The 25,241-nt window shown below is 36.8% G+C and overlaps 1 protein-coding gene across 1 annotated transcript; it reads right to left on the bottom strand.

Moving 5' to 3' along the window:
• Positions 1-955: 955 nt before the first annotated feature.
• LOC116142593 (probable LRR receptor-like serine/threonine-protein kinase At3g47570) lies at positions 956-24,688 on the bottom strand. The gene is made up of 6 exons (XM_031428023.1): positions 24,581-24,688; positions 22,885-23,037; positions 4,177-4,255; positions 3,568-3,789; positions 2,311-3,414; positions 956-1,311 (listed from the first exon to the last, which is right to left on the bottom strand). The coding sequence occupies exons 1-6, from the start codon at positions 24,686-24,688 to the stop codon at positions 956-958; spliced, it is 2,022 nt and encodes a 673-aa protein (XP_031283883.1).
• Between the last annotated feature and the right edge of the window lie 553 nt (positions 24,689-25,241).

The following is a 25,241-nucleotide window of genomic DNA, read 5'->3' as shown; positions in this document are numbered from 1 at the left end:
CTATTCATCCACCAAGTGGACTTTTCTACTACTTTATGGTACTGATTGACATATCAGCACGATGGCCATATGCTTGTCTACTATCTACCCGTAATGTTGTCTTTGCTAGATTGTTGGCACAAATTATCAGATTAGGGGCACACTTTCCAAATTGCCTAGTTAAAGTAATCTGTTTAAACAATGCTGGTAAGTTTACCTCAAAGATATTTGATGACTANGAGGAGAATAGAGAAAAAGAGCATTTTCACCTTGTTCGTTTAACAAAATTGGGATGTCGTTTGTGTTTTGGTCCTCATTTGATTAGATTTTAAAATTATAGATTGTTACTCAGTTAAAGCCCGCTCGTGCAAAAAACGATTCTCGGCTGAGGTGAGTGCACTTAGAAAGTAGATAACTGTACTCAAAAAGCCCGGGTGAAGGCCCAAGATGTAGAGAGCAAGAAATATGAAGGAATAAGTCTGTCCGTTTAACGAAGCCCAATAATAAATACGATTATCTTTCTAGAATTCTTTGAAGTTCTCTCTTCTTTGTTTTTCTCTCCATCCAAACATTAGATTCACACATCTAAATTCTAGAAAAATCAATTAAAGTATTCTCATAAAACAGTAGATTATTTTAAGTATTTTATCTATTTATTGCTTTATTTCCAGTCTGTGAACGTCTCGTAAAATAAAAGTTATTGATAAAACTACAAATTTTTCGAGGTTATAGAAATTGATTCAAACCTTTCCTGCATTTTTATTCAAGCATGTAGTGATTTAATATCATATCTGCAGGTAAGATAAAACTGAATATTTTGCAGATCACATATATGGCCACTTCTTCATTACATATATTAGAAATTGAAGCTAGCTCAAAATCCATTATTCAATGTTTGACTAGATAACTACTAATTAGAATGATCTTAAACAAGAAATTAAATTCATAAATAACATACACAACAATATAACATTATTTAATTAGGTGCCCCAACATCTTTATGAAACTGCAATTTGATCTTCTTGAGTTTTGCTAATGCATCTTTCATACTGATCCTCTGTTCAAGTGACTCCATTGAACAATTCAAAGCCAAGTCCATGATGCTTAACATGCAATTCACTTTGGCATCAAAAGGATTCTGGTCTCTCAACAAATTAGCATCCACAACTTCAGTCACTGCATGAGGCAATGACGACTCTACCAAATTCTTTAAACTCATTTCTCCAACAAGCATCTCATCTGTAGGCTTCTTTCTTGTGAAAGTTTCCATCAATAAAACACCGAAGCTGTAGACATCACCTCTTGTGGAAGCAATCCCCATTGATCCATACTCTACAAAATTTAAATTTAATTTCATCATAAAAATAAATGATCGGTATATAAGATTATAATTGGTGATAGACCATATGTTGTATGTGTGTGGTTGGATATTAAATGTGAACAGTTAAAATATAAATTTGAGGTTTAGAGTTGAAACATCACCTGGTGCCATATACCCAATAGTGGCTAGTGTTGTGGTTCGTGTCTTAGAATCTCCATCATTCAAGAGTTTTGCAATACCAAATCACTCACATGTGCAACCATATCTTCATCTAGTAGGATATTGTTGGGCTTCAAATCACAGTGGATGATAGGTGTTATATTCAACCTTTGCAGCAAATCTAGAAAATAGTTGTGAGAATACAACCACTTTTTAAGGCTACCATTTGACATAAATTCAAGTATCAAGGCCTTAAAATCAATATTACTACAACTGCTCAGGATTTTTATGAGATTTCGATAACGAATGTTGTGCAACACTTCACATTCAGAGTCAAAGCTTCTAAGTACTCGCTCTACTTGCAAATTAAGGACCTTTATCGCAACATTAGTCCCATCTAAAAGTATCCCTTTAAATATTGTACCAAAACTACCTGTACCAAGCAAGTTGCACTCACTAAAATCATCAGTTGCTCGTCGAATTTCTAGATATGATGTTCTTCTTCATTTTGCTAAAGGTAACAAATCAACTTCATCAATTGGAGAATTTTTTCTTCTACACCGACACCTTATGAAGACAATGATGACAATCACTATCAATAAAATTGACAAGATCGAAGGAAAAATATATTTCAATACAAGTGTAGTGGTTGTCTTAGATCGTTTGATGGTGCCACCCGCGCACAGAGGTACGCCTAGCTTTGGTGATCCACATAATGCTTGATTTAACAAAAATGATAGAGCTGAAATGTTTCTGAAAGGTCCTTTGGTTGGAATTTCTCCTTCTAACCTATTAAGAGACGTTAAACTTTTTGAGAAATGAGAGCGACTCTAATGACTTAGGAATTTCACCTGAGAGACTGTTGTTTGAGAGATCCAGTGATACCAAGCTTATCAAAATGCCAAATGTGGTAGGGATAGGCCCGTCAAATTTATTGTCAGCCAAAGATAGAGTTTCTAGAGTTGCAATGTGCCCGAGAGTGACAAGAATATTCCCTGATAATTGATTCTTTGATAAATCAAGAACTCTGACATGTAAATTTTGTAAGTCTGAAGAGAAGGAACCACTTAAAGAATTTGATGACAGATTTACTTCCAAGATGTCTTTAAGACTCCATAAGGCCGATGGTATATCAGAAGTCAATCTATTGGAGTCCAAGTAAAGATATCTTAGAGAAATCAATCTCACCAAGCACGGTTGTATGCGTCTGGAGAGATCATTGGCACTTAAGTATAATTCATAGAAATTCTCTAAGATACAAAGCTCATATGGAATGGATCCCAGCAAATTGTTATTTCTGAGATTTAGACGTTGGAGGTTGGGTAATCTTCCCACAGTTGTTGGCATATATCCATTAAAGTCATTCATCGAAAGGTCTAAAACCAACAAGCTATGCAAGTTACCAATTTCTACAGGAATGCTGCCCTTGATTTTGCAATTCCTTGCTCCAAAATATTGAAGATTTGCAGATATATTCCCAATTGAAAGGGGAAGGACGCCATACCATGGATTAGAATCTAAGTAAAGAATTTCAAGTTCTCTGCAATTTGTCAAAGAAGAGAGAAAACTCCATTCTGTAGTGGGTGATTCAGTGGTCAAGTTATTTCCCGCAAGGCTAAGCAATTTAAGGAGTCTCAAGTTGCCAAATGTATTTGGAAAAAGGCCAGAAAATGAGTTTCCGTCTAGACTTACGAAAGTGAGTTTGGAAGCATTGGAGATGGAGTTGGGGATTGTTCCAGTAAGTTTATTGTGCCCTATGGTAAGACGCACGAGGTTCGGAAGCCATTGGCCAAAGCTTGATGGTAAACAGCCCGAAAGGTTATTCAGGGATAGATAAATTTTTTCTATGGTTGAAATATTGAAGATTGATGCTGGAATTATACCAGTTAAGCCATTGGAACCTAGGGCCAAGTCTCGTAGACTCTGCAAATTCCCAATCTCGTCTGGAATTTCACCTGCCAAAATGCAAACATTGATGCATAAAGCCTTTAGCCTTTGAGATACCTTAAAGGAGTTTGTGAGATTCAGTTATAAAATAAAAATAAATGTTTAGTTAAGAAACAGTACTATTAATACCTAAAATACATAAACTGAAGCCAAGATAGTACCTGTCAGGCGATTTTCATCCAGACATAAAAATTCTAGAGAAGTACAGTTGTTGATATTCTTTGGAATAGTGCCGCTGATCATATTACGAGAAAGTCTAAGGTGCCGAAGTGCTGGAAGATGATTGCAGATATCCGTTGGGAGACTACCGAATAGGCCACTGTTGCCAAGATGAATTAACTCCAAAGAAGAAATATTGAAGATGCTTGACGGGAGGAGACCAGCTGTAAATTCAAGATCCAACGTAAAAAATAATCAACCTCACACAAACATTTACATTAAATATATTTTAAAAAATTTAAACTCTCACCAGCTGCTAAATGGTTTAGTCAATTCTAACTCAACATTTTACTCATTTTTGTTAAAAGTTTGGTTACCGATTATTTGAGTTGTAACTTATTGAACATATTTATTTTCTCCGTATTAAATATAAAGCTAATTTTTCTTTATATATACAATTTTTTTTTTTGAACCACAATATTCTAACTTAAGGTTATTTTTAAATATATGTTTGTTAAAATTTGACATTTCAGATGATGTATTATCATATATAATATTAACTATAAATAAAGTAATGATTGAAATATTAAATTTTGAGAGAAGAATATTACCAGTTAAACTATTGGAACCGAGAGCTAGAAACTGTAGACCTTGCAAATTGCAAATTGTCAATCTCCCGTGGAATTTCACCTGCCAGAGGAAAAACGTTGGTGCTTAAAACTTCGAGCTTTTGGCCAACTTTTACAGTTACAAGACATTAAATATGAAAATTAAATATTGCTTTTATAAGATTATACTAATTGAAGAAAATATTATGATATTAATATATATGTTAATGGACACATCAGCTATATGCTTTAAAAATACCAAAGTGGAATCGTGTACCTGCTAGGCTGTTGTCATTAAGATACAAAAGGATAAGCTCACTCAAATTTCCAACAGTTTGTAGTATGTGTCCTGTGAATTTATTATATTACAATGACAATATTTGAAGCTTGCTGCAATCACCTAAACTCGCCGGAAGCTGGCCGGAAAGTCCATTGAGGGATAAAGTAAGCGATTCAAGGTTTGGAAGATGATTGCAAACATCATCGGGCAGACTGCCAGGCAAGCTATTGTTGGTTAAACTAAGACTTTGTAATGAGGAAATGTTGCCCATGCTACTCCAAGGTATGGTGCCCGAAAGGTGGTTTCTTGCCACGTGGAAAATTTTCAAATTGGTGAGCTTCCCAATCTCTGACGATATTATTGCCTTGTAGTCTCAAGACCTCAAGCGTTGTTAAATTGAATAGTGAATTTGGGATGGTACCGGTAAAATTGTTATTATAAAGATACAAGAAGTGAGTTGTAAAGAATCGTAAACCAATCAAGCAAACATCAACCAAAAAACACACAGTCAACGCAAACCAAACAGATTCAACACACAGTATTTACCGTGGTTCACTTATTCAATATTGAACAAGCTACGTCCACGTTGAGCTCCAGAATATGGATGCTCGCTGCACTTTCTATTTCGATCAAGAACGATTACAACCCTCAACCTCTCTCTCTTACAAGATTTCAACCAAGATCAAACAGGATTTGAACCAACAACAGTAAACCTACAATCTAAGATAAGAACACTACATCAGGTTCCCTTCCCACTAAGAAACACAACTCAATGGACAGATTTCCCGCAGATTTACACCCACATGAACAAACCCTAATCTTGAACCCTAATTTGTAACTCAGAGAGACATTCAACAGAGAGGAAAAACGCGTTAATGAAAAACTGAAGAGTCATCAGCTTTTATAGGTTTGACTTAGCCTTAGTCCTCAGCCGTTAGATCTGGATTCAAACCAACGATCAGGATTGAGCGTCGGTTTAAGTCACAACGGTGTTGTTTTGGAAATTCTTGTCTTAAGTTAAACGGTGTCGTAATGAGGCTTCACATTTAACAATCTCCACCTTGAAGCCTTATTCTTTCCTTTGTCAGTAACCAGTAGGTGCAGCAAGCAGTACTCATACTCCTTCTTTGCTCTGCTGAATTCAGTTGATGTGAAGAATGTTCAAGCAGTGCTTGAACTTTATAGCAGTTACAACTTTGGTTCCCATATCAGATGGATTTTCTTCAGTTGAAATTTTCAGCAGGTTGACAGTTCCCTTTGAAATCTGATCTCGGACAAAATGATACTTTACATCCACATGCTTCGTCCTCTCATGGTATACTGGGTTTTTACTTAGATGAATGACACTTTGACTGTCAGAATATACAGTCACAGGGCCATTCATCAAGTTTATCTCTTTCAAAATCCCTTGTAGCCAAATTGCCTCTTTGAAAGCATCAGTTACTGCCACATACTAGCTTCTGTTGTGGATAGTGCCACTAATGGTTGAAGCTGGGATTTCTAGCTAATGCAGTTTCCACCTAAAGTGAAATAATAAGCTGTGTGGACTTCCTTGAATCACGATCTCCTGTAAAGTCAGAATCCACATACCCAACAAGATCAAGTGCAGGAGTTCTTTTGCAATACTCTAATCCAACATGCATTGTAGTGTTAATGTATCTAAGTGTCCATTTTAAGGCAACCCAATGCTCTATTCCTGGATTTGACATAAACCTACTTAATAGAGATATTGCAAATGAAAGATTAGGCCTAGTGCTTATCATTGAATACATCACTGATCATGGCACTAAAGTAGGGATGTTATCCATTTTCCTATCTACATCAGTTTGGGGGATTGAACTTTGCTTAGATGAAATGACTTGCTAATGGTACATTTACAGTTTTAAGCCCAGTCAAACCAAACCTGGATATAGTTTCTGCAGATATGGATTGGTGTAGTTTCAGTCTATTTTCTTTTCTATTTCTATCAATCATCATCCTAATATCCTTTTTGCATCTTAGATCTATCATCTCAAATTCAGCATTTAATTTTTCTTTTAATTCATCTATTTGAGGTTTGACTTACTGATTATTAGCAATCGTCTACATATAGCAGTAATACATGGGTATGTTATTAAAACAAGCATAATACAGACAGCTATCATAATCCTAATGAACTCAATTCCCACTATAAAGGAGTCAAATCTTTTGTACCACTGCCTGGGGATTGTCGATTCCATACAGGACTTGTGCAACAGGCAGCAGGCATGCTCAGGTAGGTTTCTATCTCTAAACCCTAATGGCTGACTCATATAAATTTTCTCTTCCATTTCACCATGTTAAAAAGGCTTGTTAACATCTAACTGTTCCAGTTCTAGATCATATTGAGTTACTGCAGCTAGCATAAGTCTAATGTTTTAACTTAACCACAGGAGAGAAAACTTCTGTAAAGTCTATACCTGTCCTTTGTGTGTAGCCCTTTGCCACATTCTTGCTTTGTATCTTGGAGGGTCTGACCTTGTTGGACCTTCCTTCATTTTATAAATCCATTTGCAGTCAATTAGCTTCTGGTCTGTAGGTTTGGGACCAGAGTCCAAGTGCGTTTTGTCTTAAGGATTTCATCTCCTCCTTCATTGCTTCCAGCCACTTTTACTGTCTTTTGAACTCACAGCTTCCTGATATGTCTCTGGTTCATATCTCAGTGTTTCTATCCCAGCCACCAAGGTTGTGTAGATCAAATCTGCATAGCTGTATATGTTTGGAGACCTTATTTCCCTTATGACCCTGTCTCTAGCCAGTTGGTATCTGCTAGGTTCTCATCCTGTTCTTCTCATTTTATTCAAGGTTGCACAGTTTTTCTCATATTGATCCCCAATGTTTTGTAGTTTGTCATTTTCTGTTTCTGTTTGTTCGGTTGTTCTAAGTGCTCTGGCAGGTTTTGTGGCTCCACCTCAACTGTGTCTCTCTGTTTGATCAAGTAGTTCAGAATCTTTTTTTGAGTTTCCTGCTTATCAGTAACCCTGTACAAGGGAGGTTAGCTCATTAAAGACTACATCTCGACTTATAATGATCCTAACTCCTAGTGCATTTTTCTCCCACAACCTATAACCTTTTTACCATCCTGGTACCCTAGGAAGCCACACTTTAGAGACTTGGGTTCAAGTTTACCTTCTCTGGTATGTGCATATGCTGCACACCCAAAAACCCTTAGGTGATTTAGGTTAGGTTTTCTTTTAGCCATCTCTCTCCAAGGCATTTAAAACCTAGTAATGGATGGACTTCTATTGATCAATAAGTAGCTGTAGTTAGGGTTTCTCCCCAAAAGGTCTTGGGTAGCCCAGCAATAAACAGAAGACATTGACTCTTTCTAGAGAGTCCTATCCATTGTCTCTGCAACCCCATTCTGTTGAGGGTTGCCCGGATAGTTCTATGCCTTTGTAGCCCTTGGTTTTGGCAGTAGGTGTCAAATTCTAGGTTACAGAACTCCAGGCCATTATCAGTCCTAAGGGGTTTTTGACCTTTCTCCAATTGTGTTTCTACAAGTGTTTCCAACCTTTGAACTTGGTTAGGGCTTCATCCTTAGTCCTAAGGAGGTATAACCCACTACCTTTCTACTGTAATCATCCCAATGGAGAGGAAGTAATGTTCCCTCCATGTGACTTCACCTTTCTGCCCCCAAAGTCAGCATGGACATAGTCTAGATAGTTTGCAGCAAGATGAGTCCCCTTTTGAAAACTCATCCTATGCTGTTTTCCAAGGATGCAGGTTTCAACAAAATCTAAGTTGTACAACATCACTACTGCCAAATAACCTTGCTGTTTCAATGCATTCATACCATTCTGGCCTATATGGCCTAATCTCAAGTGCCTTTTGCTGCAGCAGATATGTTAGTAGACAATAAAACAGAATTAGAAACATCAGGATAGAACTGTCCACCACTATATAGAGACCATTTTCTTAACCCCCTTCATTAACACATTTCCTTTTGTAGACTTCCATACAACCATTTTGTGCCTTATAAGAACAACCTGTTCATCCAAGGTTCCTAGGAAATTAGGTTTCGTTTTAATTCAGGTATAACCTGACCCTAGTAAGTAATACTAACTTACCATTATTTAGCTTAATGTTATATCACCTATCCCTTGAACCTCATAGGAGTGGTTATTCCCCATAAAACAGTTTCCTGCTCCCCAATTTTAAGTCTTTGGAACCAGTCCTTGTTAGGGCTCATATGGAAACTACAACTAGATGTCTAGTACCCATCACTGCCTCTAGATGTATTAGAAATGGTAAGGGTCTCTGATATTTCTAGGTTTACTAGAGCTGGCTAGGTTTGTCTCTGTACTGTTCTATTTGTTCTTTTTAATCCATCATAGTAATGTTTCTTTAGGTGTCCTACCTTGTTACAGAAGAAACATTTCCTAGTTCCCCTTTATTTCTACCATTTCCTTTACTGTTCTTTATTTTTAAAGCCTACATTTCTCGGTGAGTCTTTCCATTTTCTTACTAGATTGCCCAACCTCAACTTTCCCTTTTACAAACAATTGCTACCATTATGCTTCTGGATCTTAATATCTAATTCCCTAGATTTTAGTCCAAACTATCAGGTCCACACAGTACTGTCCCATTATACTGGAGTGCATCTTAACTACTAAATATTCTTCATAGTGAATTCAACAGAATCATAGCAAGGCTTGAGTCTCCTAGTTCCTGGTTAGTACCTTTTAGGGTTGGGGTCATTTTTAAGAATTCATCAAGATTGTCACCTGGTGATTTATCTATATCTATCTTTAAAAAATAAAGCACCTTTCAAGAAAGCTAAATTAGGGGTAGATTAAAGACATATAGATACTCGAGTTTACCCTAAGTGGAATTGGAGATTCCACACCATCCACCTTTTGCAGCACGGTGTCTGACAGGTTCATAATGATCAAATTATATGTTTCTTTGTCCATTTTTGCCTTTTTTTCTTTTCTTTCTTCTAGCCATTTGGACTCATCCTTTTCAAGTGCGATCTCGACTTTGTGTGTGAATACAAAGCCTTCATTTTCTTTTTCCATGTATTGAAGTCAATCTCCCATCGTATTGGGAGATCTCTATACGAGTGTGCTCATTATACTGTAATGACAGGGCAAAAAAAAAAAAAAAAAAAAAGTAAAACAATTTAGAAGTACGTGGTGTTGTTAGACCAGAGTTGCCAAGTACTGCTAGTGTTTTTTAAGGTGTCATTGGTGTTCCAGCCGAAATACTCTTAAACAGATGCAGTATGTTCGAAACCCTAATTGATGAAAGAAAACCCCCAAATTCTAACGAAACCCTAATTTTGATTGTTGCCAAAAAACCATCAATCCCTTGTGTTTGTGACCCAATCTCAAGAATTAGCCCACTATTTAGCAATTTTGAAGTCCTAATGTCTAGGAACCTTTAAATCAAAAACCCCCATTCTTGCCAAACCCTAATTTTCGAATTCATCAAGATTCCTAAACCTAGATACACCTTACACCTATACAAGCTTTGATACCACGTTTGAGAATCATAAACCAATCAAGCAACATCAACCAACAAACCCACAATCAACGCAAACCAAATAGATTCAACACACAGTATTTACCGTGGTTCACTTGTTCAATATGAACAAGCTACGTCTGAGCTCCAGAATATGATGCTCCTGCACCTTTCTATTTTATCAAGAATGATTACAACCCTCAATCTCTCTCTCTTACAAGATTCAACCAGGATCAAACAGGATTTGAACCAACAACGTAAACCTACAATCTGAGATAAGAACCTACACTAGTGTTCCCTTCCTACTAAGAAACACAACTCAATGGACAGATTTCCCGCAGATTTACACCCACATGAACAACCCTAATCTTGAACCTAATTTGTAACTCAGAGAGACATTAAACAGAGAGTATAAACGCGTTAATGAAAACTGAAGAGTCATCAGCTTTATAGGTTTGACTCGCCTTAGTCCTCAGCCGTTAGATTTGGATTCAAACCACGATCAGGATTGAGCGTCGTTCAAGCCACAATGGTGTCGTTTTGGAAATTCTTGTCTTAAGTTAAACGGTGTCATAATGGGGCTTCACATTTAACAAAGTGAATTTTAGATAAGCTACCAATCCATGTTGGAATGACTCCACCTATTTTATTGTCGCTGATAGAAAAGCCTCCAATCAGCATAATTGTCCCAGTCGTTTGGCAAATGACCATGGAAATTATTGTCACCAGGTCAAGATTCACGAGGAATGAGAGATTGCCTAGGTTTGGAGGAATGGTGCCTCCAAGATCCATTGATGAAAGATTCAAGGTTGTGACTCTTCCATGGCGAGCATCACAAAATTCCAACCATCGCGACTGGATTAGAAATGCCCAATTATACGTCAAGACACGACGGGATCGGAAGTGATATGTGCTTTGAATTGAAGAAGACATATTGATCGGTTGTTTAGGTTTTTGGCGGGCACAGCCAAGCTAGACATGAAATGGTGACAAACACACTGCAACATAATAGATGCACTGTTTCTCATTGATAAGTGAAATGGTGGTCGTAAAAAATGAGTGAGATATGTTGATGGATTGATAAGAATTTATGTGATGATAAGAATTGCATATTAATTAATTATTTCAAGGAGACCATAATCAGATTCCACTGCATGGTTCGTTTTGACTACAAGTCACCATCTACTCCCATTTCTTGATAAAGATGTTGAATATATAATTATGAATATAAACTCATATATAAAGTAAAAGGGATATGTTGTTCTTTTTTTATTTTTTCATGATTTAAGTATATTTATAACTATATATTGGTATTAACCTTTTATATAGTTTTATACGTATCCATTTATTTTATGTCGCATGAAGTTGATTATAGAAATTTACATATAACATATACATTTGCATTTTTAATTTTATTATTACTTAGAATTTTTCATTCAAACCTCAACCCTTCTAATCACATTACACAAATCTCATCCCTTCACCTGTATTGGATCAAATATTGTTGCTATTATTAATTTTAAAAATTGTTTTAAAAATAATTTATATATTAAAATAAATTAAAATAAACATAAATGTTAAAGTAAACATAAAACAAGGTAGTCGACAGCCAGTGGTGACATCATAGACACTTATTTTAACTATCTTATATTATTTTAATTTTAAAATATAATGGGGCGTTTTATATGTGAAACTTTACAATGCCTAAATCCATAAGAAATTATTACACTAACAAACTTTTCTCACAACTTTCTCTTACAAACGTGACGTGTCAGCTCGCTATGGATCTCATCTGACCAAATGCGAGCTACCACATCGCGTTTGTGAGTGAAAATTATGATAAGTGTTTGTCATCTATCTTTATTCATCCATAAATAGTGTTTGTAGTGGCATAACTAGAAATTTTTCAACTCGGTACCAGAAAAAATTAATTAACAAAAAAAAAAGAAGTTAATATACCCACAAGAGGACATAATGAATTTTATCCCCAATTGCATATTCTTATGAAAAAAATATTAAAAAAGAAAAAAAATAGTAACTAAATTGTGACAATTTACAACTTTTCGATATAAATATAAAAAAAAGATATACATTTTGTTAGAGAGAGAGAGAGAGAGAGAATTAATCCAAATCAATTGGTAAAAAAAAAAAAAAACATTTACAACTTTTGTACAATCTTTTCATGCAACCATGATGTGACAGTCTGTGATTGATCAACTTGCAGTATGTCTCTTTTGCCTAAACGCGAGCTGACCAATCACGAACTACCATATCAGTTTATATAAAAAAATTGTTAGAAAAAATTATAAGTATAGTTTTATTGAATTTAAAACAATTTATCTAAACTAACAAACATTTAATTATCAAAGTTTAAACACATCTCATATAATCTCATCAATGAAATGGAATACGATAATTTCATATCTCAATATAAGAAATCAAACATTACTTTTAAATCTCATAAACAAAACAAAAAGAAAATTTATCTAAACCTATTATATAAGAACCTTAAAACATTACTCAAAATATTATTGAAATTTACACAATTACCTCAATCTAATAACTTCATATCTCAAATATAAATAAATCAATATTATTGAAATTTATTTATAACCTTAAAAATCCAAGCTATTTGATCTTTTGGAAAGAAAATTATAAAACCCACAAATCAAATTGATTTTATGTGATATATTTTGAAAACGGTAGATTCTACATTGAATAAAGTTAGAGCGAGAGATAAATAAATGGAAAGATAAAAGAAAATAGCAGAAAGTAAAAGGTAAAAATAAGTGAAAAGAAAATTAAAGGGTTGTATTGTGACTTTTAGAATATGTTGGTTTATTGTAAACTAGAATTTTTAGGGTATTCTATTGAAAAAATTTCGAAAGCCCACTCATAGTTTTCCGGCCATGGTGATCTGACAAGGACTGCAGTAATATTTTCTAATTTTACGGCCAAAGGCTGCTTTACATCGGAAACATTGGCTTTTTCATTCATGTCTTGTATATTAAAAGACACCGTTCATCGTATATGAAAATATTTGTAATGTGATAAATGAAAACCTTTCGGTATATTTTCTCAAAAACTATTTTAAAATGATATCCTTTTCAGTTCAACTGGTATCAGAGCCCAGGAGGTGAAAGTAAGGATTTATTTTAACTTTATTCTTTATCTTTGAATAACTCTGTTAAACTCTCTATACCTGATTAATAATATTCTCTTTTGGATAGAAAGGATAATAGAGTTGTTTGGGACATCGTTGCGGATGTTTAGAACACTCTATACTGAATTTTCAAAAGAAATATTAGAATAATGATTTAATGATCAAGGTGCTTTAATCAAACTTGTTTTCATTTAGATCATGGACTTGAAACAAACCGGAAATCGTTTGTTGAATACTATCGTTGATAAAGTAGAACAGATTAATCTTCAGTTCGAAATCTCGATAGGAAGGTAAACTATACGGTTTATCGTATATTTGCCTTACAACAGAATTAACCCAATCCAAAAGGATTGAAAAGGCTAATTCTGATTTAAAGAGGATTATTACTCTGGAACGTGTTCTTACTATTCTTTTGAATAGGAAAAGAATCACGGTAACTCTGGCTTCAGAGGTTACTATCATTAAGATAGGTAACTACCTCTAGTCACTGGTCCTTAGTGATATAGACCAAGTGGTGTCCTATAGAAGATAATCTGAAGAAAGATTAGAATGCTCTTAGATCTCTGTAACGGAAATCCGATATCCGGAAAGCTATCTGAATGGCTAGTATTAAAGACTGAGGATCGATTCATACTGCTTGCAGCAGGGAGCAACTCGGCTTTTGCAGTTTGTAACTAGTCACTTACAGTCATAGAAACTTACGAACTGCAGTTTCGGAATATGGCTGAAAAAGTTGAAGCTGTAATTGGATATTGGTTTGGAGAATCTCAAGATCCAAACACCTGAGGTTCTAGAGATCTAACCCAGCTAGAAGAAGAGTTAGAAAGTCTTCGGGTAAAACGACTCAGGAATCTGGATCGGATTTTGGATCAATTAAAAGATTTAAAACCTATCTCCAATACTGAGGACAAAGCATGGCAGACAAGGATACGCTAAAGCAGTTTGCTGCCAGTTACAAAATAATTTCCTGGTCTTCCCCCAGGTTATGCAGATTTTGTAGCTCGGAATCCCAAGGCGATTGGGAAAAGCTGAAAACTTGTATCTTAAGCTATTAAAGAGGATACTTTGTTTCAAAAGCGGAAGGTAAAAAGATTGAACTTCCGGAAATTACTCCTTCGGATGCTATGAAAATTAGCAAATATTACGAGGAGGAATTAAGTAAACACAAAAGGTCGGGAGGGATCAAGACCCCCCCAGGACCTAAAATAGCGGATTTGGAAAATTAATCTCACAGCTCAGAGAATCTGAGTTAAAGATGATCCTCTAGATGGGATGAAAATCCGTTACACTCTTTTGAAGGATTCCTTAGGGAAATCTCAAAGCCTGTTTTACACCCACGACTTATCCTACAACGATAAAGTCGGAATTCACACCCAGACCTAATCCACGGTTTAGTGGAGATACCGTCGAGTGGAAGTTTCTTAATTTAGAATTGCGTCAGTATGTAACTGACAATTGAGAATTGGGAAACTGTTAACTGGGTTCATGTGCAAAATAAGGCATTTGACCTAGGCCAAACTTACATTTTTTACGGTCTACACTGCAGGGATCTGCAGGAAGCTTCTGGATGAGTTTGAATCTAGTACCGGTATTCTTGATACTGTAAGGACCTTAAAAAGTTGCGAAGGAATTTTTGCACTTTTTAAGGACATGCTCTGTCGAGAATTTACTGAATAACTATAACCAGTAGAAATCTTGCAGAGGTGTAGCTTTGGAAGCTTTGACTAAACTTCGTCTTTGTGACATGTGCCAGTTTGAAACTTCGTCTGTGAATCAGAAGTATTTTTACCAGTTACCTGTGGCACACAGGAAGTGATGAAGAATGCTTTCTCTTCGCAAAGCTGCCCAATGGGTGGACAAAGCTGCTAACAGGCGTTCAAGCTTCTACTAAGAAAACCAAATATTTGACTCTCTAGGAGGTAAATCGAAGCTGTACGACAACTCGTGAGAACAAGGTGTTTGAATGCCAAGCTTGATAGGGAGCTAAAAAGCTTGACTTCAATGACGCCTGTTGTTACAATTTTGGAGGAGTCCCCGACAATATGGCTGTGATTCTAAGCCAGGAAAACACCAAAATTGGAATACTCAATAGAACGGAATACTGGAGGTTTAATAAACCAAAACGGTTTCGTTCTATAGGAAGAAACCTGTTTTCAATAAGTCCAAACTTCCAGATCATGGAAGGTTTCTTTCGAAAACAGGAAGACTTCGAGTTCTTCGAAGGAACGAGGTGCAAGGAATTTTGTGCTACTTGCCCTTCGGAAAAGATGCAAAAGATTGTAATTGCTGCTGGATTTGTGGTAGCAAAGATCATTTTGCAACAAATGTCCAAACAAAGCTAAAAAGAAGGCGAGTGTTAAACTTCTGAACATTGATTTGGAACTCAAACTTCTTTGTATGAGCCTGTTTGGGGATACGAGGTTTACTCGGATGACGAATCAGTTTACGAATTGATTTCAAATACTCATAACAAAGTTCAGAGGACAACTCGTCAGATTCATCTGATGAGGAAACTTATCATCGGTCAAGAACATTCATGATAAGATCGCACAGTCTTAATGAAAGTTCTGAGATCTTACGAGATGAGTGAACTCATTCCTTACCGGATGAGGAAACAACTCCTAACTCGGTCATAAGTTCTTCTACGAGTTACGAGGATAATTCAGGAAATCCCGAACTTGAAAATTCCAAGGCTTACACCTAGGAAGTTTTCGGAAAGAAAACATAGGTGGTCATTCAAACCACTGGCTTTGAAGATGTACATGAAAGCCTATTAAGGTAGCATTGTCAGAACGTCTGAAGGAGAAATAATTCTTTCAAACGATGAATGCTTCTAAGGTTCGTGATTTGGCTCGTCGGGCCGAGACAGATATGACTTGTTACACTTGGCGCGGTACAAATACGCTAATAGGTTTATTCCGAGAGGAATGAATGTACCTATTCAGGTCGCTTTACTGATAGGAATGGACCACGTTTACTAAAGCCTAATTGGCGGTTTTCCCGCTAATTTAGCTTTAGGGGATTGTTATGGGACAATTCAACCAGGATATTGGTCAGTCCAAAGATCCAAATCTTAAACGGATCATGGTTCTTCGAATTCATACTTCTGGCCTAGACGACTTCTCTTCTTCGTTCTAGTGACGGAATCTATTTCATATAGGTTAATTTACCGATTGGTCAATTCGGTAAATCTTGAAAATGACCTCGTGCAAATACTGAAGTTCATGGCCCAACAGAAAACTCAATCATTCCTATTCGGCCTGCCAGTGATTAATGCTAAGCAACTCACTTGGCCTAAACGATGGATTCTCACTTACACAGCGCAACCCAGCGTGGTGGAATTACTCATCGGTCGGGAATTCAAATTGAGGAACTTGGTGATCAGGTTGAGGTTACTCTTCCTACTCCCCGAAATTCTATTTCGGATCGGAGGTAAAGAGGTTATTCGACCAAAACCAAGGATTAATATGCTGGAAAAGATAAAACCGATGATACTGTAGCACACGTCAGGAAGTGAATCTTCTTCAAGAAGATAATCGGTTTAAATCTGTTCAAATCCCAGTTATGAAGATGATACTCCAACACCGCGAATGATAATGAATCGAAAGGTTCATTGTCATGCATTAGTACAAGGAACTATTGATACTTGTATTAGAGCGGAACTTTATTTCCCGGAATATAAACCATATACATTGATTTCTGGTAGATACAGGTGCAACTAATGTATAGCGCGAAAGCAATGTTTTCCAGAAGAATTATGGAACACTTGAAAAGCCTATCATGATACTTTTGGCATATGGAGGTCAAAATATGATTACGGAATTTGTCCAGGACGTATTCATATTGTTTAACAGAAAAAAATTTACTCTAAGGGAAGTCTTACTTATGGATTACTTAGAAGTTGACTTTATTTTGGAACTATCATTTCTGAGAGGACAAGCAAATGAGGCCGTTCGTGCCAAGATAATGATTATATTATGCTTGGAGGACATTCAATCCCAATCCTATAGCAAGCCGGAAATTAATAAGTTCGTTATGGGTTTTCGACCGCAACGAAAACAGGCAAGAATCAGATCACATAATTTTTCCTGTTATTTCAACGGAGAAAATGGTGGTTGCAAATTCCAAGGATGTGGATGAAGAACTTGTAATTTTACTTACAGAGGTTATACCCTTGTCATCTTTCACACCGGATCCGCACGAGGTATATCGCAGGAGGATAAAACCCCTCTGGTGCATGCCTTGAGAGCACGGATAATTAACAGAAGAAATTACTCTTGTAAACAGAGCTGTGTTAACTCTTTAATTCTTGATAATGAAATCAAAGATTTAAAGAGGAACTTTCTTTCTCCATGTTTCGATGATCAACCATTGAAACTATGGGAAGGAACGGTATCTTTGCTGTTCTAAAACCGACACCCCTGATGATATAATTAAATCAAATCTCGTAGGTACTCTCCTGATGTAAGAGGATTTAGAAAGCAAATACCGGAGTTACTTTCTAAGGGATTAATACGGGAAAGTAAAAGTCCACACTCTTCGCCACGCTTTTATGGTTATGAATAGACTGAGCAGCATTGTTAGAGAAAAGCTCGTAGGTAATCGACTATAGGCAACTCAATGATAAACATAGGCGATGGATATAAAATCCCTAACAGATCAGCTTTGTTAAATAAGCAGATTATTGGAAAAATCTTCTCTCGTTTTTGATTTAAAGTCAGGATTTTGGCAAATCAAATGGCAGAAGATTGCATACCTTTAACGCATTTACATGCCCTAAAGGGTTATATGAATGGTTAGTCTTGCCATTTGGACTTAAGCAAGCGCCATCCATATTTCAAAGGAAAATGGATCGGTTTTCTTTGCCTTATCTGACTTTTGTACTGTCTATGTAGATGATGTGTTTAAGTTTTTAGTAAAACTAAAGAAGACATCAAAATCATCTTAGGCAGGTATCAAAAGGTTCCTTGATCATGGAATGATTCTATCTGAACGAAAGATAGAATGGTTCCAAACTAAGATTAAATTCTTAGGGGTTGAGTTTGGAGAAAGGGAATACCAACTCCAAGATCACATTTTCAAAGAAATTGTTGGATTTTCCTAATATGCTTGAAGATAACTATGTGTCCACAGTTTCTTGACTCGCTAATCAAATGAGGAGAATATGTCCCTAAATTGCCGAGGTTTTAAAACGATTAACAGAAAGTTAGCTCTAAATGTCCCATGGACTTGGAACAAAGAAGATAATACTGTGTTACCGACAAAAGATTTAGCTAAGCACTTAAAACCCTTTATCACTCCCCTAAGATGAAGATCGCTTGATTATTGAAAGTGATGCATCTGAATTATATTGGGGAGGTGTGCTTAAAGCCAGGAACTGATAATATTGAACGATTGTTCGATATGCATCAGGAAATTCCTTCCAGCTGATCATATATCCACGCTCATGAAAGGGATTTTTAGCTGCGAAGAAGTACTGATAGATTTCAATTATTCCGTAATCAGTCAGGAATTTACTTTAAGGACAGATTCTAAATATTTAACTCATTTAGAAATTGTCTTTAAAGGATGATAAAACTAGATTAATGTTGGCAAATCTGGTTTGCGGAATATCGCATTAAGATTGAATACCTACCTGGTAAATCTAAGTTTTATCGCTGACTTTTGTCTTCGTTAGTCAGAGAAATCAGCAGATTTAAATGGACAAAAGAACTGGAAGTCTCTTCCTTCTTGCTCGAATGCAAACTGAGAGGTCATCTCAGGGAGAATTGCCCTTCCAGGAAGACTTTGAAGCAGGATACTCCTATGGAGGAAACGAATACTGTGATTAAACAGGTAACAACTGCTCAAAGGAAATCTGTACAGCCAACAGGTTACTGCTAAAATAAGCAGGTTTCAACTTGTTGATAATGCAGGGAATAATACGTTCCAGGTCACGCTATCATTCACTGAACGTTACTTCTGATCGTAGAAAATCCAAGTTATCAGAAGGACCACAGCAGCCACATGGTGATTTCACAATTCTACGGGAAACTCTGCTACTGTTTGACTCTAGTACAAGAAACAATCAGGAAAACGTAGGAAAGCAGACTGTAAAATAACCACAACAGGTTGTTGTACTCGCTAAATGACAGGCAGCTGAGACTTCATGGAATCAATTTTTACATTCCCCTGATAGGATTAAGCTTACTCAGCTAGTGAAAGTCTCTGGAGAGAATTAGAAAGCAATGTCTCGTTGCCCTAGCCAATAGGAAAAGGACATGTCGAGCTTGATTCTCTACTTTCAGGATTTAGCAATGTAGACTTGCGTGGCTTGAAGAAGATAATCTGTACTACGACAAGAGGAAAACTTTGGAAAACCATTCTTCGGAAATCTATATCCAAAAGATGACCACAAATGGATCATACATTTCCATGTTTGAATGTCACTATCTCCAAGTTAATCACTTTGGACGAGTTTAATGCTCGTTTTTGAGAAAGCAGATTTGAGGAATTACTTCAAGACTATCTGTAATTCTTAAATGGTGCTAATGGAATTGTTCGTTCATGGGAACCATCTTTAAAAAGGTTTCTCGTAAGGATCGATTTTACAGAAGGATGGATCGATATCTAACAATTGACGTACGGAGCTATGGTGGACCCTGATTCCAGAATTGCGGTTAAACAAACATCTCTGTGTACTTGACAGAGAATTACACACTTTCCTGCATAATTACTTCCACATGTTCAGAAGATGAAGCACTATCAACCTGTACAGATATGGGAATGTCATTGTAGGTGATCCATGGTACGATGGGATTTGCAGACAACACTTAAAATGGGAGCTGAGAGTACTACATGATGTAAAAAGAATTCTGGAAAAGTAGAATGGATATGTGGACACAAACTGCATATTACTTAAAATGATGGCAGGTAAACCAAAACTAACGAACTCCTTTGGCAGAAGAACGCATTAGTTCACTTGACAAGGAATATTGTCCTTCGTTTCCTACTCAATATGCCAAAGTTCAGGAATACTCTTTTTAGACAAAACAGGCCTTCGGCATTACAGATTTTGGCGAAACGGCTTTGAGCTCGCCTACTTTCTAACAGCCCTTGATGAAGGTACAAGATATTCTCATGGGCAAGTTCCTTCTAAGCCCAAGAAGAAGCCAGATGGACTTCAGAAAAAACTCTTTCGGATTTTTACTGGAGCTGTTTGGGCGCAGGCCCAGCTCAGTCTTACATCCACTGAAAAAGGGAGATTTAATCAACCCATAAAATGATCAACCGCAAACGCTTACTTATCAAAAAGGCGAATTTGTAATAATTAATTTTTGCGCACTTGGGAGACAGAAGAACCCATGTCTTTGTCGTTTTGTTTTTGTTGTTATTTTTGTCAAAAGTAACTGTAAGACTTCTTTGACTTGTTGTAAAAGACTGTCGGCGGTATTCAACGCGTTTTGAAATCCAGCCTTAACTCTCGTACTAGATAAGAGAGTTGTATCTTATTTTCAGTGAGGAGAAATAAAATCAAACTTTCATAGAAAGATCAGACTCTTCACCTCTTACTCTTGCATCTTGATCAAACTGCAAGGTTCTTAAAGAGGTTCAAAGGGTAATTTATTTCTCTTCTATTTAGATACACGTTTATGTTCTTGAATGTATTCAAATCTCTTGTCCTGTGTGTACATAGCATGATGATTCCTGTAAAAAAATTGTATAGAGCCAATTTGACATCCCCCGCGGCCTGGTATTCAATCGCTGAAAGGTTTCCCGACACGATAGGTAACAACTTAAGCATTCGGTCGGATCATAACGCTAAAGCGCCCAAGATAACGCCATGCTTGGGTGGTGGGTTGCATAGGTAGTTTGGGGGCCTTTCTGCGACAAGGATAGTCCTTCTTTCAGTTCAATCTGTACCATTTCGTTTTACAGATTAGTCATTGCTATGTTTACATCACTGATCAAGTAATTTTATAACATGCAAGAACATAAACAAGTTATTAAATAGAAGAAATAAATTTACCTCTTTTAGAACCTCTTTAAGACCTCTGGCATTTGTCAAACTCAAGATGTAAGAGTGAAAGAGTATTCTTTCTAAGAAATTTGATTTTATTGTTCTCTCCCTGAAAATACGATCACCGCTCGTTACTATAGTCAGGAGTTTATAGGCATGGATTTCAACGTTTGAACTCCGCGCACATCTTTTACAAAAGTCAAAAAGTCTATTTTTACTGTTTTGAACAAAACAAACAAACAACAAAACCGACCAAAGACTTGGGTCTTCTGTCTCCAAGTGCCAAAAATTAATCTTTACAAATATTCCGCTTTTTGATACACTACGCGTTGGCGTGTGTGATTCATTTAGGGTTGACAATCTCCCTTTTCCGGCCTCTGTAAGATGACGTGGCTGCTCCAACAGTCCAGTAAAAACCGAAAGAGTTTCTTCTGAGTCCACTCTGAGCTTCTCTTGCTATAATGGCCTGATAGAGTATCTTTCGTACCTTCCTCAGGCTTGCTTAAGTAGGCGAGCTCAAAGCTCCGCCAAAACTTTAATCCAGCCTTGGTTTTGTCTAAAAAGAGTATCTAAACTTTGGCATATTTGATAGAAGAAAACGACAAATTCCTGTAATGAGTCTAGTGAACTAATGCGTCATTTCTGAAGGAGTTCGTTCAGTTTGGATTTTACCCTGCATCTTTTAACGTAAATATGCGTTTGTCCAAATCCATATCCTATTTTCACTATGTCCAACTTCTTGTCTTAATTCATGTAGTCCAGCACTCCTTATTTTAATGTGGGTTCGTCTGCAAATCCTTACGTAACTTGATCACCTACATGTAATCCCCATATCCTGACAGGTTGGATAGCTTCATCCCTACAATGGGAAGTTATTATGCGAGTACCAAGGCGTTTAATTCCTCCTGCTCAAGTACTACCAGCGCGGTTATGTATTACCGCATTGGAAATTCACAGGGTCCACCATATGCTTTCGGTTACGTCAACTTGTTAGAAGTATCGATCCATCTTTCTAAAAGACTTCGCTACAGAAACCTCGTTTAAAGAGTCCCATGGAACGAAGCATTCCTATAGGCACACATTTAGAAACAGAGGATGTCCTTGATAATTCCTTCAAATCTGCTTTCTCAAAACGAGCCATTAACTCCATCCCAGTGACATTTACTTTCAGAATACGTGCTTCTCAAACATGGATATATGATCCATGTCGTCCATACTTTGTGATTAATATTCACGAGAATTGGTTTTTCCAAATGTATTCTCTCAGTTGCTTCGAGTATACAGCTTTCTTCTTTCAAGCCACGAGTTCTCACTTGCATAAATCCTGAAGTAGAGTAGACAAGCTCGACTAAGTCCTTTTCCTATCGCTAGGAGCAACGCGCACATGGGCTTTCTAATTCTCTCCAAGACGTTCACATAGTCTTGAGTAGCTAATTACCTTCAGTGGAAGTAAATGATCCATGGAAGTCATCCTGATGTGAATTTAGGCAGTACAAACAACCCTGTTTGTGGTTTAAACAGTCCTCTTCCTCTGTTTTTCCTGATAGTTTCTTTACTAGATTCACCAGTAGCAAGTTCGCGTAAGCCTTGGTGAAATCCACATGCTGGCTGCGTGGGCCTTCTGATACTTAGATTTCTACGATCGAAGTATCCGTAGCCCGTGTATAGCTGACCTGGAACGTATTATTCCCTGCTATCAAACATTTGAACTCTGCTTATTTTTAGCATTTTTGCACGTAAAAATAGTAAACCTGTGTGTACAGATTTCCTTTGAGCAGTTGTTACCTGTTTAATCACATATTCGTTTCCTCCATAGGAGTATCCTTCTTCAAGTCTTTCCTGGAAGGCAATTCTCCTAGATGACCTCTCAGTTTTCTTTCGAAGCAATGAGAAGAGACTTCCAGTTTCCTTTTCTGTCCATTTAAATATGCGATTTTCCTGCATAACGAGACAAAAAGTCCGCGATAAAATTAGATTTACCAGTTAGGTCTTCAATCTTAATGCGATATCCCGCAAACCAATTCTGCCCACCTAATTAATCTAGTTTTATTCATCCTTTTAAAACCTTTCATAAATTGTCAGTCTAAATATCTATTAACGAATCTTCCTCTAAAGTAAATTCCTGACTGATTACGATATATCGAAATCCGGATAACATTCTTTCGCAGCTAAAATCTTCCTCCCTTTCAGGAGCGGATATCTTGATTCAGCTGAAGGAATTTTTCCTGATTTCCTATCGAACATCCGTTCAATAAGATTATCAGTTCCCTTGGCCTTTAAGCACACCTCCCAATATAATTCCGATGCATCACTTTTCAATAATCAAGCGTCTTCATCTTGAGGGATGATAAGGGTTTTTAGTGCTTAGTCAAGTCTTTTGTCCGGATAACACGTTAGTATCTTCTTTGTTCCAAGTCCAGGGACGTTCGAGCTACCTTTTCTTTTTCATCCTTTTAAAACCTCGGCTAATTTAGGGACTATTCCCTCATTTGATTAGCGAGTCCAAGAAACTGTTGTAAACATATGCTTAGCTGCAGCATATATGTAAAACCACAATTTCTTTTGAAATGTGTCCTTGGCGTTGGATTCCTCCTGTCTCCAAACTCACCCCTAAAGAATTTAATCTTAGTTTGGGAACCATTCTTCTTTCGTTCAGATAGAGCATTCATGATCAGGAACCTTTTGATTACCTGCCTAAGATTTATTTTGATGTGCTACTTTAGTTTACTAAAAACTAAACATCATCTACTAGACAGTACAAAATCCCGATCAGTCAAAGAACCTTATCCATTTCCTTTGAATTATGGATGGCGCTTGCTTAAGTCCAAATGGCAAGACTAACCATTCATATAACCCTTAGGGCAGGTAAATGCCGTTAAGGTATGCAATCTTCTGCATCTGATTTGCCAAATATCCTGACTTTAAATCAAAACGAGAGAAGATTTTCCAAATCTAGCTTTATTAACAAAGCTTGCTCTGTTAGGGATTTTATATCCATCGCTTATAGAGTTTATCATTGAGTTGCCTATAGTCGCTTACCATACGAAGCTTTTCCTCTAATCTTCCTTCAGCCTAGTCATAACCATAACAGCTGGCGAAGATTGTGGACTTTTACTTTCCGTATTAGTCCCCTTCAAGTAACTCCGGTATGTGCTTTCTAAATTCCTCTTCTACATCAGGAGAGAACCTAACGAGATTCTGTTTAATTAGATCATCAGTGTCCGTATTTTAGACATCAAAGAACCGTTCCTTTCCCATAGTTTCAATTGTTGATCATCGAAACATGGAGAAAGTTCCTCTTTAATTCTTTGAATTTCATGAATCAAGAATTTAAAGAGTTAACACAGCTCTTGTTTACAAGGAATTCTTCTGTGTTAATTCATCCGTGCCTCAGGCCTGCACCCGAGGGTTTTCCTCCTGCGATATACCTCGTGCGATCCGTGGTGAAAGATGACAAGGTATAACCTCTCGTAATACTTACAAGCTCTTCATCCACAGCCTTGGAATTTTGCACCCCCGTTCTCCGGTGAACTAACAGGAAAAATTCTGTGATCGATTCTTGCCCGTTTTCGTTCGTGTCGAAACCCATAACCGAACTGTATTAATTTCCGGCTTTGCAAGGATTGATTGAAGGCCTCCAATCATATATAATCATTATCTGGGACGAACGGCCTCAACTTCTGCTTGTCCTCCAGACATGAGTTTCCAACGAATAAAGTCAACTTCGTAAGTAATTCCAATCAGAAAGACTTCCCTTAGAGTAAATTTTTTCTTGTTTAAAACAATATGACTACTTCCTGGACAAATTCCGTAATCATATTTTTGACCTCCATCTGCAACTGTATTCATGATAGGCCTTTTCAGAGCTGTTCCATAATCTTCTGGAAACATTGCTTTCGGGGGGGGGCCGACACCATACATTTAGTTGCACCTGTATCTACCAAAAAAAAAAAATATCCAATTGTATCGTTCCGATTCCGGGAATAAAGTTCCTTCTAATAAAATTATTCAATATTTTTCCTTGTACTATGCATGCAATGAACCGTTCGACTCTTTATCATCGCGTTGTTGGCAGTATCATCTTCATATACTGGATTTTGAACAGATTTATAACCGATTATCCTTCTTGGAAAGAAGAGCAC

Source organism: Pistacia vera, unplaced genomic scaffold (assembly GCF_008641045.1).
Source record: "Pistacia vera cultivar Batoury unplaced genomic scaffold, PisVer_v2 Contig412, whole genome shotgun sequence".
Classification (NCBI taxonomy): Eukaryota; Viridiplantae; Streptophyta; class Magnoliopsida; order Sapindales; family Anacardiaceae; genus Pistacia; species Pistacia vera.
Note: the sequence above shows the minus strand (reverse complement) of the source record. Positions and strands in the feature narration are given on the sequence as shown.